The sequence below is a fragment of the Brachycentrus maculatus genome, unplaced genomic scaffold (assembly GCF_059751285.1).
Source record: "Brachycentrus maculatus isolate JH-2025_06_01 unplaced genomic scaffold, ASM5975128v1 h1tg000158l, whole genome shotgun sequence".
Lineage (NCBI taxonomy): Eukaryota > Metazoa > Arthropoda > Insecta > Trichoptera > Brachycentridae > Brachycentrus > Brachycentrus maculatus.
In genome coordinates this window covers 1260610-1277018 of record NW_028280911.1, presented here as the reverse complement: position 1 = coordinate 1277018, position 16409 = coordinate 1260610, and the positions used below count along the sequence as shown (strand labels likewise).

General features: G+C 27.8%; 1 protein-coding gene across 1 annotated transcript in view; it reads left to right on the top strand.

Annotated features, from left to right (window-relative positions):
- The window catches only part of LOC148308541 (protein O-mannosyl-transferase Tmtc2-like), a 231955-nt gene extending 223350 nt beyond the window's left edge, over nt 1-8605 (top strand). Inside the window, exons 10-11 of the mRNA XM_088261583.1 lie at nt 5941-6064; nt 6389-8605. Coding sequence (XP_088117709.1) covers nt 5941-6064; nt 6389-6419 — 155 coding nt within the window. The 3' untranslated portion in view covers nt 6420-8605. The remainder of the gene's footprint in view (nt 1-5940; nt 6065-6388) is intronic.
- The last annotated feature ends 7804 nt before the right edge of the window (nt 8606-16409 follow it).

Genomic DNA, 16409 nt, shown 5'->3' with positions numbered 1-16409 from the left:
CAAATAATCCATAAAAAGGTTTAGGATCAAAGGATTTTCAAGTATTTTTAACAAAAAGCTCCTCGGAATAACTCAGAATCATGTGGTATAAACGTAAATTACGTTAAGGTAAATAAATTCACTGTCTTTCTTTGTGTGTGAAGTACTTTGTTATAATTTCACCAAGTAAAAAAGTACGCTTACACTTTATTAAAGAGTCGGACGGTAAATCAAGTTTCAGTGTCGGGGGTTCGCCTCCCTCCGGGGCTATTAGCATCCCTCTGGGCTCTGGGATGGAGATCTAGGGGTGTGTTTCACGCCCATTATTATTCCGAGACTTAGTTAGTTCAATACTAATTGTCGCCTCCTAGTTTTTTCGCGTTCTTGTTAGTTTTTCACGAAAAATCATTAGAATAGTATTTAAAGTCAAAGCTGCTTTTTTATGAGATAACATTATTTTTTCACATAAAATTTAATATAACCACGTTTTTATTGATAATGTTGCGATTAAAAATAATTATTGACTTAAAAATGTAATTTAATGAATTTTCATTAAAAATTATGAATGACGTATTTTTCTTATATTGGAAAAGATTAATACATTATTTTTTTAATACATCTAAATCTCATGACAAATACACTATTTTTTTTTACCCCTACACATACGAACGTACGTGATACGCGTGGTTTTTCTTCACCATTTAGCGCTTACCCGTATGACCTACGCGCATGAGAAAAGATATCTGTTCCGAAAATCTTTAATGCGTACCGGATACAATGACAAATTTTTGTCAGGTTTCATATACCTGACAATATTTTGTGACAACAAACGTTGTGATTTTTTTGCTTGTATAAAAAAATATGCCTGAAAATAACCCGAAGGTAGGTTGTACAATGAACAATGTGCATCAAAGGACATGCAATTTAAACAAAGGTTTATAAAAAATGACATTTAGTCTTAAATAAAGAAAAAGAGCGAATTCACTAGTCTAGTGATCGGTTTTGAAAATAACCGGTTGCTGGTCAAACAAAATAATCGCAGACACAGCCATCTAGTTGTTTTTTTTATATTTTTTTTATAAAGTCGAATTTATCATGAGTAACGCGGATTAATAGAAAGATAATTTAAATTGCCTTTTGATATAAATAACTTATTTCGTTGCTCCTTAATTCATGAATAATATTGCATATAGGAATTAGGGCCGCGAGAGTCTGATGCCGTTAGAAGCGACAAAATCCGGTCGATGCTCGGACAAAATTTATTAATTTTTGATTTAATCTTTTTTCCAAAGCTTGAGTATGTGAGACTCTTTGGTTTCTATGAGAAGAACAGTATAATCAAAGCAATGAAAAGTCAATAAATAAAAGAAAAAACAATTAACTTAAACTAAAATTAAATTTCAAGGTGACTTTCTTTTAAGCTAAAAAATTTAATATATATTAGGATTAGAAACTATAAAAGTAATGTTCATTTTGTTTATTTTCCCTAAAAATATACTAAAACAAGATAAAAAATATCAATGACTAAAAGTATTTTTTAATGGTAATGACATTTTAAAACAAATTGAATATTCATTTTATTTTAATACCTCCAGTTACAAATGATTGGTTTTTCTTTTGCTGTTTTAAAAAAACCTTGCTTATTGTAATTTGCAGTACATTTATAACAAAGGATGGTTCTTTGGAAATAATTAGTCTAAAAATTCATTTGAATTTTAATTGCCTCCGCCAGTTTTCGCTTTCCAAGCTCGTTCCTACAAGTTCCGTCCGAAAAGTAACTCAAGCGATCACAACTAAGCTTCTGCGAGCTTTTACAGCCCGCTCAGTTTTTTAAATATAGTTTTTAAAAAATTAATTTTTAAATAAAATATTGTTTGTTATAGTATAACATAAAGTTAATAAAATGAAAAAAATTAAGTTTAAAAAACATAAAAGTAACATTTCCAATTTAAAATGTTTTTTATAACAACCCCATACTGTGAGGAAAGTATCGTATTGAATAACCTATACACTTATTTACAAACTATTTTATACGTAAGTTTTTACCTGTGACTGCACCGAAGATGCAAAGAAATTTGCATTGTGGAAGTAGGTACTATGTTAATAACTTAGATCATCGATTAAATAAGAAAAAAAAATCTGCTACTTCTGCTTAAAATATCAGATGATTATGCATTTTGTCTACCTTCATAATGTAACAGTGATAAAGTATGGCTATAACGTAAGAAATCTCGGATTCAATCACATGTGGTGTCAAAATAATATGTTAAAATAAATTTGGGGGGTTTAGTCAATGTAAAAGTATTATATTTTTCATTCCTTTATTTGATATCTTCCTAGATAGATCTGAAGTGTGGGACAGATTACTTTTCCTTTGTAAATTTAACGTTCAAGGTTAAACTGCTTGTTTTCGAGGCATATATGGTGCATATTACCATTGTAAATTAAACAATTAATGCAGGAAAGGATTATAAGAAGAAAAATATTAGAATAAAATATGTCATATTAAATTACGCAAAACAAAACATTCCATTTCAAATTAATGTTTTACATAGTAAATACCACTATTTCTTAAAATCTACTATGACACGCGTTTCAAAACATGTAAGTTAAATATTAATAATTATTGTATTCATAGTATAACAAGATATAATTTATTATTTAGCTTACATAAAAAAATTTTTCATGAAAAAAAACGTGATTTAAAAACGCGATAAAGACGCTCAAAGATTTCACAGCAATATATGCAAAGCGAGGATCAGTATTATGTACACTTCAAGGACTTAGGATGTGAACTTCAAATAGAAATTCAAAAGCTCGACTCACAGTTTGAATTATATTTTACTAGCATATAAACCCGGCTACTCCTGTGATTTGAATGACTTACGAGTACTCTTAAATGGAAAAAATCGTGTCTTTGTTGAATTTCAAAAATTAAAACAGAAAACGGTGTAGCTAAAAGCCTCAATAAATATAAGCTTTTCGAGCCAATACAGGTACATAAATATATAAATATGTATATTTATATATATATATATATATATATATATATTTATATATATGTATATATATATATATTTATATATATATATATATATATATATATATATATATATATATATATATATATATATATATATATATATATATATATATATATATATATATATATATATATATATATATATATATATATATATATATATATATATATATATATATATATATATATATATATATATATATATATATATATATATATATATATATATATATATATATATATATATATATATATATATATATATATATATATATATATATATATATATATATATATATATATATATATATATATATATATATATATATATATATATATATATATATATATATATATATATATATATATATATATATATAAATATATATATATATATATATATATATATATAAATATATATATATATATATATATATATATATATATATATATATATATATATATATATATATATATATATATATATATATATATATATATATATATATATATATATATATAAATATATATATATATATTTATATATATATATATATATATATATATATATATATATATATATATATATATATATATATATATATATATATATATATATATATATATATATATATATATATATATATATATATATATATATATATATATATATAAATACAAATGTTTCGTTTTAATTAAGCCAAAAAGCAACGTAAATTCACACGTTCTAAACAAAGAATGTTTTTGCCTTAATTAGAATGTGTTTGTTCGAAAACGTCGCACAAAATGAAACGAATTTTACTGAGCCATTATAAAAACAGGCAAAACACAGAGAAAAAAATCCATTTTCGTATTTTTCCAAGAAATGTAGGAGGTTCATACGCCATTCTTCATTAATTTAATTTTAGTTCGTAAAAGCTCTCTCGCTATATTACTAATTAAAAATCCCCAAGAGAGGTTTTTTTTTCAATTACTCAAAGAAAAACTTTCGGATCGTAAAACATACTTTCAGAAGTGCAAGAGTAAAAAATGGCATTTTATCTATTACAACGAAGTATCTTCTGCAAATTAAAAAGAAAAACTCACATCTGATAGCATATGTGATAAAATATTATTTCTTGATTAGACATTAATTTAAAAAAAACTTGTTGATTAAAAAAATATATAATTCTTTGAGTAATAGCATTTAATGAGTTCATTTTCATTTTATATGACAAGTTTCAAAAAGTACATTTGTTTTCATATACAGGTTAAATTTAAATAGTTTGTTTCAGGGAACAACCCTCAAAGTCTCTATTTAAGAGGCTTGGCTGTGGGTAGGATGGTATGAAGAGGGAAGGTGATAGGGAAAAATACATCTAAAACACCCAGACCAATTTGAAACAAATATTTCTTGAGTTCACTTCGCAATTGGCGGGAATCGAACCCACGATGCCAGTTTCACAGTCGAACGTCTACCCATCTACTCAGACTTTCATATTCTTTTTCATATATGTTGAGCTGACTTCCACGTTCTTTATCTGCTTTATTGTGATGTAAAAATAAAAAAATAAAAATTCCTAATTGGAGAAAATCCAGATTTGTGAACAAGCATTTAGACATTTTTTTCAGTTGTCTTTTGAATACTGTCAGAAAATCCTTCACCAACACATAAAATAATGCCTTAAAATGTCAGTAGTAGAGTATATTCGTAAGTATCAAGGTTTGGTATTAAAACGTTGATATAAACGAATTTCTATTTCGCATGTTGGCATAATTAAACCACCCCGAAAGAAGTTTTGGATAATCAAATTTGATAGTGATCATTGTGTCAGAACATGAAAATCCGGTGGCTGGTCGAAAATGTCTGCAAAAATACTTTCGAAGGCTATTAGCCGCATCAGATAATAACAAAAAAAGAAGTTTTGGTTAATCAGAGCCATCTATCTCGAGGAGTTCGTTAGAAATAGGGTGGTAATTATTAAGGCCACGAGCTACCACATGGGAAGGCTTTACAATTCCCTGACATGCAACGCGCTGTATCAAAAATGGAAAAAAATTAATACCCTTTGTATTTGCATAGTGTAGGAACTCAATTACTCCTTCAATGTTTCAAAGTTAATTTGAATGGGGTGAATTTATTACGATCGGATGTTTTTCGTGTTCTCGAAGCTCGGAAGTGTTCGGATGCTATCGTAAATTGAAAATAATTACATGGAAGAGAGAATAACGTTTTTAAACTTCTTTCATCAATATACTAAAGATTTAATCGCCTAATATAGGCGCTAACCTTAATGAAGCTAGATAATTGCATTGATGTAAATAAGAACACACAAATATAATTATTCCTTCGAATAGGTACATACTAGAAACAATTATAGTTCATCCAAATCTTTGTTCAAAATTCTTCTGGTAAGTTACATATTTCGTGAAGTCTCCAACATGTATTTCAAAAGAGTCTCTGTTTAATTAAAAACTCCACAATTGGTGCCTATAACCCACATATAGTATGAAAGAACGTGTCAATTTAAGCATATATATACAAGTTATAAAATTTTAGTAGTATGGTTGTCAATCATGGATAGAATGGTGAATTGCTTCTTTTTTCACCATGTTTCATGTATCACTAATATACAATTTTAAAATTAAGTCTACTCATTTTACAGATAATCTTTGTTTACAGCAAATATGACAATAAATTAGCCATCAAAATTACGAAACGAAAAATTAAACTAACCATAATTAGTACTTGAGTAAAGTCCATTTTTCAGATATTTTCGTTGACATGATCGACAGCTTCTCACATAACTATTTCAGATTCATTAAAACTAGAAATATTTAAAAAAAAATACGAATAAAAAGCTTTCCTTGAAATGTTTATTATTATCACTGTTTTAATGCTTTTAAAATGTTACAAATGATCAATTTATTTTTTTCAGAAAATTTAGTAGAAAAGTTGGGTCACCAGGTTATTATTTCAAGGAATAAAGAACGAAGGAAGATGAAATCGAAACTCTTCTCAGCAATTATCAATGAACCAGGCATGATTGTCTCCAATTGCAGGTAAAAATATTATTCTCAATTTATTTATAAATAAAATATTTCAACTTTATCTTTAATGGCGCTTTATGAATGGCATCGAATCCTAATGACCTTAGTTTCCACTCTTTTACTCACTAAATATAATCTGATAACTTTTATGTACCTTCAAGGATTCAATGGTCAGTATAATACTGCCTTGATACTTTGAATGAATGAGTTAAATTTGTTTGTAATTTAAAACATTATTTAAAATCACTGAAAACCAATTTTAAAAATCAGATTCTATTTTCAGACCTGATACAGCTTTTTACGTGTAAATTAATGTTTGTTATTTTTTAATTACAGACCGGAGCCTCCTACTTCTTGTTGCACGTAATGCAAGCACTTGGCGCCATACGTCACTTATTCTACTGAAAAATAAAATGGTATTGGCGTCTTCAACATTTGAACGGTTTCAGAGATTCACTAGATTAATTTAAATTTATTGATTGTATGAGCTTTTCTTTAAAGTTACGAACATTCGTTTATTTTTTGCTAAATTTAATTCTTAAATATCATACTTTGGCTAATAAAATAAATTCATTTACTTTTGAATGCGACAAAAATCACTATGCTATTTGTAACATTGATAAGAATATGATTTTATCAAAGCAATATTGTATGTTTTATTCATTCGAACGATAGAAAGCACGTCAAGAATATTCTACCAAAAAATTAATATAAATATTATATTATTTGCTGGATCACTATCCTTTATACCGCATAAGATCTAGAAAAAATCTTACTAGCTTTGTTTAAACTATTTACTTTTTCAACTTCATTTTTTACACAAATATCATAATGTCTTCTCAATTTGCTATTTCGATATCAATGAAAGATAATAATAATTTTAAGCAGTAACTACCCTTCGACTTATTTTAAGCAAACAGAAATGTTTGTGGTTTTGCAAAAAGTATATTAAGTTAATTTTTTATTCATATGTATTTTTAAAAAGGTCTCATAAATTTTTTTGGCAAATTTTATTAAAAAGTCCATACAATATTTACACATTTTCATAGAACGATGTATGAATACCTTCAATGTATATTGAAATAAACCTTTTTATGGTCTTAAAAACTCATTTTAGATTCTAAAGTTCCATTATTGTTACATAACTTTTCCCTTTTTAATATATAATTTTAATAATTTTTAATATATGACATTTTTATACAATTTTAATTTTCCTTGCTACACTATTTAAAACTTGCAATTTTTTTTGAAGGTATTGTAATAAATTTCATGCATCACGAAGGTACTTTAAGAATATCATTTCATATATAGAAATTTGTGCTACTTTTTTTCTTCATATTGAGTGATCTTTTAAAAAAGAAGATCGTAACATCCGCTGTTATCTATTATTATAATGTATAAATCATAAGGTAGAATATTTTCCATGTTATTTTCTAACGTTACTTGTTATTTTGTTACGATATCAAATTCTTCAAGTGCCTAAAAACTTTTTTGTTTCGTTTTAATATTGCAACTGCTTTTTAATGCTAATGTTTATTATTTGATTATTATAGATCTCAATTAATTAAAATACTCTTTGCCTAGATTTAGAAAGATTATGAAAGGTTTCCCCAACGAAATTCTAGCTATTTTTATTATTATTACGTATAAATTGTTTGCAAATTAATATTAAATTATGCGCATGCATATCCCATTATATAAAATATGTATATAAATAAGTTTTTTAGTATCTATGGACCTTGTATATAAAAAAATCCTTTGAGCGAATGTTTCCAAGGCCTAATTCTGAGTAATCTGTACATAATTATATATAAAAATTGTTTTTTTTTATGTAGGTTACCTGAGCACCTTTTTTTTAAACACAAATAAATCAGTAAAATATACAAAATACCCTTAAAGTATGAAAATGTTCATTTCAAATGCATATTTTATTTAGTGATTACGTTTAACCTTCCCGGATGTAAGAGAAGGGTTTGAAATTCCCATAAAAAAGGTTTCAATTTATAACTTCACAATCATCTTTTTGATTAACATTTATCGTAATGTCTAAATTAAAAGATACGAATACATCTCCATTTTCCGTATTCAAAATGTGTGATCTTAAATATTGTTGAAATGAATCTGCAGTTAAATCCATGATACCTGATCCAATGTCATACACGATGACGTTGATCGTTCGACCAACTGACGCTTTTTATTTAATTCACTCTAACTACTGCGCGCCACACCTGTGTGGAAGCGTGACAGCAATGACGAATTCCATTCTTCCAATTATTTACTCCACAATTTACGCAGTCAATCTGTACACATGGTACACACAGCAAGTTGTTTGTATCAAGCTCCGTATTATTATTACATACAATATTTTCTATGAATACCAAATACCCCCTGTCTTTCAAATAACCCCTTTCGGACTTTGGATGAGAAAGCCGAGTAAAAGAACACTCTGTTTACATAAATAAATTGCCAAAATAATATTTAATATAAAATATTATCTGGGCAATATATTTTTCATTAAAAATTATAACTTTAATTAACGTATTTTAAATAACCTATAATCTTTTTATTAATAAATATTTCTATCGGTTTTAGAAAAGAAAGATTTACATCATTTTACATTTAATGTAGATTTTTCCATAAATCTGCTAATGAAATAAAAAAATCAGACTTTTTTTAAAAAATGTTTTGTTATTTTATAAAATATAACGAATTTTTAAACGGCATTTTGAATAGTCACATTTATCTTGAATTTATGACAACTACTAAAGAGAAGATGTCTTCAAAATATTCTTCAATGAAAACCGGTGATGTTATAACTGTTACATATTTAAATTCATTTGTATTCTCCTACTTCAAAGCTTAAAAAAACTAATATATTTCGTTGTTTGTATATTTGTCATAAGACTTTAAATTAATTGAAAAAAAATATATCACACCACCAAATTTTGTAATGGTATATTTCATAACATATTTTATTACCTTAAAGATGCTTTTTAATAAGAAAAAGTGTGTGTACATAAATATAACAATATTTGAAATATGTAAATTGTAAAAATGCATGAGTTTAGTGTAAGAAATGTATTACCATATTTTATAATACTAAAACACAATATTGTCAAATATTTTTATCAGTATAAAATTGAATAAATCATTATTAATTTTAAGAAAAATGTTGGTAAAAAATGGAATTGTTTCGCAGGTGATCAGTGTGTTTGTGAAGATTTTAAATAAATTTGAATGAATGTATAAAACATTTGAAAAGTTTTGCTATAATTCCAATCGTGACAGATAATAACATATTTGTAAGGTAATATTCAATTTATAGATATCACAATAAATAAATAAGAGTTTAAATCTTTTATTTCTAATGGGAGTGTCAGCTTTTTGACATAAAAAGTACGTTGTTTTTCATATTTATTTATGCCATAGTTTTTTTAAGTATTTTTTTCTCTAGTTTTAAAATATTATTAATAAAAACTTCTCTACTTACACCACTGATTTCAATATTTATCAGATTTTTTTACTTTTTTGGTCGAGCATGCTTCCTCCAGTGGTGGAGTTATTTTATTCATTTATCATATAATAATATATCTGATCTCCCATTTCAGACTGCTTATATCTTAATCAACTAATTGCATTTATTTATTTTAATAAATTCTTATATAATCATACTTACTAAGTAACATATTAAAATATTATTAAAAGCTTGAAATATCTCCCGAAAGATCATGTATAATATTTAGTTAAGAAATGTGGAAATAAAGCTTATTTTATTTTATGTAAAAAAAACTTGTTTTATTCATTTCACCCATATATGCTGTGGATGTTCCACATCACTTGAAATTTTGTATACACAACGTAAACATACTTGTTTTTTGTATACGACTAGCTGTTGATTTCAACAAAATGACAAGAACACGTTTTTATCAGCTAAAACAAATTAAAATTATTTTCAATCCAGTTGTTGCTGCCCGTCAATTGATAAATGCGTTTGAATTGTCTAGAGTCGATAATTGTAACAGAATATGCACGGGTCTTCCAAATAAATCAAATAACTCGAAGGCAAACAGTGTTACACATTACTACGAGACTTTACGTAAATTCTGTCTACTCATATATAAATCGATACCTAATTATTGCTTCAGAGTATCAACAACAGATTTTTGGATTTAGAAATGGAATACATTTAAAAAATACACAGAATGAAAAAATGTGAGAGGAAGATAAGAAAATAAGGTACAGTTATGAAAATAACGGAAAAAGAATATTTAAATTATTACCAGAATACTGGGTAAGTTAGACAAGCTACTGATAATATGTACGAGATTATTTAGAAGAAAATGAACTAACTTGAAAAAAATATAACTTACGAACCAACTAACCGTCACGCCGCTCCTCCATAGGGGTAGGCAGAGATAATAGAACGCCACACCACCCTGCCCTTGCAAAAATTATTAGCCTCTTCCACGTTCATGCGTCTCCTCATACATACCCGCCGATTATTTCAACTCCTAACCTGACCGCTTTCAAGTATTTAGCATACCTGATCGTGCCAAGTTTTAGAAAAATATATACATAAATATGATATGAAAATAATAATTCCGCAAACACGTTATTCACAGTTGACACAATCAAAGTAACAGTACAATCCCCATCGCATCGAAACGATTCCCGCAATAATCCAATCTCGTTCCTTTGTTTCTTTGATTAAAAATAATCCTGAAAAAAATCAGAAACAAAGGAGAATTTCACAATAGTGAAATTGTAAGATTTAAACTTATTTGCAGCAATGGGTGTGTATGCAGCAGGGTGGAAAAGCTTTCCCGAGCTTTGAGCCAGAGGGAAGGGGTACCCGTCACAGCTTTCATAAGAGTATCAGAAAGCATTCGCTTGGTTTTATGTCTTCGATTACTGGTGCCTGACGTACCCCCGGGTGCTTTCCACACACAGCCTCACTCTCCAGGATATGCGTAAGGTGACAATCGTTCACGGTTCATTATACACAAATAAAAAATATGATTAAACGATTTTTGAAACACCCATTTGTGCAAATCTCGGTGCACACCATCAATATTTATTGTGAATACCCAAATTATGATTTGGTTAGAAATATGTAATATATAGAGAAGCACGAAGTTGGTGGACGAAGGATGAAAATAAAGTGAATACAGTCGAAATGCATCCTCTCAAACTAATGTGTGGCAAAACTTAGGATTGTAGATGTTGTATTGGCAATATTGGGAAAGAATACAAGGCTGATTGATATGCATTCACTTACTCGTATGTACAACAAGGAAAATAAAATATTCAATTGACCGAATCGTGAAAGAATACAAGGCTGAGATAAGCGTCATCGATAAACTTTCGAAAGGCGTGTTGAAATTGTTAGGGCGTGAAAATCAAATTAGTGAATAAAGAATAGTAAAACAAATTTATGAGTTGAATGTTGCTTGTGGTAGAAGCAGATAAAAGCCGGAGAAAACGTAACATTATAATTAAAAGCGGTCAGGCCAAGAGTCGGAATAATCGGCGGGGATGTATGAGGAGATGTGAAAAAAGCAAGATTGTTTTGCAAATACAATGTTAGTTTACAACATTTTGAGCGTGTCCAAATATTTGTTAACAAAATCTGGATTATCTCCCATTACAGGAGTTATTTTTATATAATTTTTTACATCTCATCAAAGATGAAATCTGAAGTCATCAGATGAATATGGAAGTCTGGGCATTTACGGGGCTGACGACCGTCATAGGCTGGTTTTACACACGTCTAACATTCACCAATTCTACCCATTGTTGACAACTATAGTACTTACTCAAATTCTTGGAAGGTCTATATATATGAACCAATTTTGAAACATTGTTCTTGAATCACTAAAACTTCACTAGAGACATCTATTTGTGAGATGAAAAGAAGATTTGTTGTTTTTTTTATTATTAGATAATAAATTTTAAAAAAAAACAAATGAAGTTATAAGAATATTCGAAAATAACGAAAAAATTACGAATAAAGTAACAAAGTTGCAAGTTAAAATAAATCTCTGAGAACAAAATTGTCATTTGATTCGGTTTTAGGATTCAAATGCCCTTCATTGGATGTCATTACATTAATATGGTTATATATTTATATAAAAAAATATGATAATATTATGTTCATCCTGGCAGCTCATGAATAATAGTTTTACAAGCCCTCAAAGGGATTCGCCAAAATATGACTGTATAAATTCGATATTTGGGAAATATCCATCATTCTAAAAGTGTTGTCACCCTATAATAAGAGTAATAAAATATCGGTTTTCGCAAAATGGTTTTCCCTTATCTAAATATATCCCTCTCTTTCTCGCTCTACTCTCTCTATGTTCGTAAAGGTAATATGAGTAGCTGCCCCGATACATTTCGTTGCCCCAGGCTACAGATATAGCGCTAAAGAAATGTGATGAAATACAAAATGGGGAAATTATTCTTTTCAAAAAGGCATAATGTACTACGAGAATAATCAATACTAAATAAAGGCAATGCAGGTTAACTTTGAACGTTATCGTTTTGTTCAAGTTGATTTCGTTATTATCTTCTTCAGAATTTATGTTTAATGTACATTTTAGACAAAAAAAATAAAAACAGGTTTAAAATATGTGTATGGTAGAATTGAATTTAATATAAATAGGAAATCCTCATCGTTAAATTATTTTAAAGCTGTGTTATGTTTTAACACAATAAGCCGTATGTTTTCTGAATCGTATTTTAATTTACATTTTTATGATTTTATTTGTGTCACGTAATCGCTATCTTTAATTTAATTCAAATAAATACCTACTTATTTAAATTCTTTTATTGCTTTTGAATGCTTATTTTATAGTAAAAATAAACAAAATTTTGATAATTTTAATAAATTTATGAAATATTAGATAATTTAAGCATTCGAATGATGTTTTCAGTTACTTACTCTAATCATGAATATATTAAGATTTCATCCCATTGTCTTTAATACTAATAAACATTTTAAACATTTTAAATTAAACACAAAATTTTAACTATTTACTTACCAATATATTAAAATTATTTTAATAACATCCCAAAGTGAAAATTAATACGCTTGTATTATAAAGTTATTATTTTGCGCGTAATTCAATAAAGCTTATGTACCAGGCAACTATAACCTTCAAAGTGGTCGCCTTTCTCTTCGATAGGTGATCCTGCACTGTTTTGTCAATAAGAGATTTGTGTAACTAAAGATTACCCATAATGACTTAGTAATATCCTATTACTTGAAGGAGAGAGCTTTATAATTTTACCTAATAAGTTTCCTGCCTTTGAAACATGAAGTGTGTTATTGGAAATAACACAAAGTAAAACGTACGTAATAAGGTAATATTATTTTACTTTTCACGTATATATGATGCCTTATCGCATATTTTTAAATCCTAAGTGTGTAAATTATTTTACTATTAAGAAGTAAGATATCTCTTTCTTCTTCAAAGTATTCTCTTTTTTAATGCACTTTTATCCCAACTGTGTTTCTACTTTTAGAAACAGTCCTGGAACTCTTCTTTTGTAATGTCCTTCAGCTTCTTCGTTGATTTGCCTTAATCTCAGGAATTGTCCGAAATCTTCTTCTTTTTAAAGATCTTTTAAGTTTGAGGATCAAGAAGAAGTCAGAAAGAGCAAGATCAGGTGAGTATATGAAAATCGGATGGGGAAAAAGAAAAATCGAATGCTTGGTCTAAAACTAACGAGTTTTTGAACCTGAAATCTGATGAAATGATGACGCGTTATGAATGAAAAACTGTAAGTCAAATGCTACACTAAAGGGGTAAGAATTTTTTTTTGTATTCCATCCAAGAACTTTGGCTTACTTGGGCAGTGTCTTTTGTAGAAATACAATATGATAAGATAAGGGAAAAAAATGTTTTTATAAGATATCTTTGCACGGTTTTAAGCACGTAAAGTAATTTTAATAAAATATAAAGAAGATTTATACCAGGACTGTCAGAGCTGAGACATTTAAAATTCCCTTTACCTAATTTCAATGTTCTTTTGTCCACTACATTTATCAAACTGACATTCCATTTAAATGAAAAGAAAGATTTTAAAATCCTGATTCTCTGATGGTCAATAAATTTGCAACAAAACTTGAATTAAAATTTTCACATTAAAATTTTTCCACACCATTATACTTCCTAAATTTAAAAACGTGTTAAAAAAATCACTTGATATTTCACTCGTACCTTATAAATACCATTATTTATATTGAAAACACGAGTTTCAATGTACACAACAAAGTTTTTTTTGAAATGTGAAAACATACATTGTGTTTTAAGAACAATAACGTGGAAGATAATGTTGCTGTTTGTTATTATTCTTCACCTGAACCATTGACGATAGAGGAGAAGCTTTAGTAATTGTCACAATGTCAATCCATTATATTTTTTTAAATTTTAAATGTTTCAATAAATTAAATTCTTAGGCTTCATGTAATGATGTACAATTTCTAGGAAATTAACATCATATTTGTCGAACACACTTGTTATTTATGATGTGGTGATCAAATTCAGAAAAACAATTACTCAACATAATTTATGTTCCGTGATTCCAGTTATGTATTTTCAAGATTTTTTAATTTATCAAGTAAAACGTATTCAAGAATTTTAAAGTTATATTAATATAACAAATTTATTTGTACACCACGTACACTTTTTACAATTTATGTCCACCGTGTACAATTAAGTTTTTTAAGTACCATAAAAAAGTTAAAATTATAATGATTTTTGATAATTTGTGGAGCACTATTTTCGTAAAATCCTACCTCAAGTGCGTTTGAGTTATAAGATTTATTTGACGAACATATCTTAAATATAGGAAACTTATATTTAAAGATTTTTTGGGTTAGGATGTTAACGTCATTACATAAGACAGTAACTTGATAAGTACGAAATATTGATATTATTTTTTGACATCTCATCAAAGATGAAGAAGAATATGGAAGTCTGGGCATTTACGGGGCTTACGACCGTCATAGGCTGGTTTAAGTGATCACTTTACACACGTGTAACATTCACCAATTCTACCCATTATTGACAACTACACTACTCAAATTCTTGGAAGTTCTATATATATGAACCAATTTAGAAGCCTTGTTCATGAATCACTAGAACTTCACTAGAGACATCTATTGGTGAGATGTAAAGAAGCTTTTTATTAAGCAGAAACTCTTATATAAGTATGTGAGATCCGAATCCTGGATTATAATCACACACATGAGAAACGCCAATCCAGGATTATAATTATAATTATAATTATAATCCAGGATTCGGATCTCACATACTAATATAAGAGTTTCTGCTTAATAAAAAGCTTCTTTACATCTCACCAATAGATGTCTCTAGTGAAGTTCTAGTGATTCATGAACAAGGTTTCTAAATTGGTTCATATATATAGAACTTCCAAGAATTTGAGTAGTGTGGTTGTCAATAATGGGTAGAATTGGTGAATGTTACACGTGTGTAAAGTGATCACTTAAACCAGCCTATGACGGTCGTAAGCCCCGTAAATGCCCAGACTTCCATATTCTTCTTCATCTTTGATGAGATGTCAAAAAATAATATGAAAATAACTCCTGTAATTGGAGATAATCCAGATTTTGTGAACAAGTATTTGGACACACTCAAAATGTTGTAAACGAAATATTGAAGTAAACTACTGGGTTATATAGGGATACCTTTGATCTGTCTCTAATCAGATAAGTCAGTTCTTGTAAGGTGAGATACACAGGGAGGATTAATCATCTTTGTACTCACCGTATATCTGTGTAATATATTATGTATAACATACAAAGTAACGAGTAATTAGTGAAAGGATTACTGATATTATTAAGAGGAATAATATAATATTTGATTCCTAGAAATATCTTCAAGAGGATCTCATAAAACTATGATCAAAGCTAGTCGAAAATTATTATGAAGATAATTATTACACAGCAGCTTCATTAATCAGTTTCAGAATTAGAAAACGATTGGAAATATTTTGTACGAGCTTCAATCCTTTGACTCTTATAAATTATTAACTAAATTATTTTCTGTAAAATTGAAATGAAAATCATTAGGAGGTAAAATAAATTTTGTTAACAATGTTGTTATTGACTCCTTAATTCACATTTCTATCACGTCCTTTCAATTTAAATTATTTAAAAAAAAAATTTTTTTTCTTTCTGAAAACTGTTTTACTAACTAACTAACTAACTAACCATCACGCCGCTTCCCCGCAGGGGTAGGAAGAGAGAATCGAACGCCACACCACTCTGTCTTTGCAAACATTCTTTGCCTCTTCTACATTCATGCACCTCCTCATACATTCCCGACGA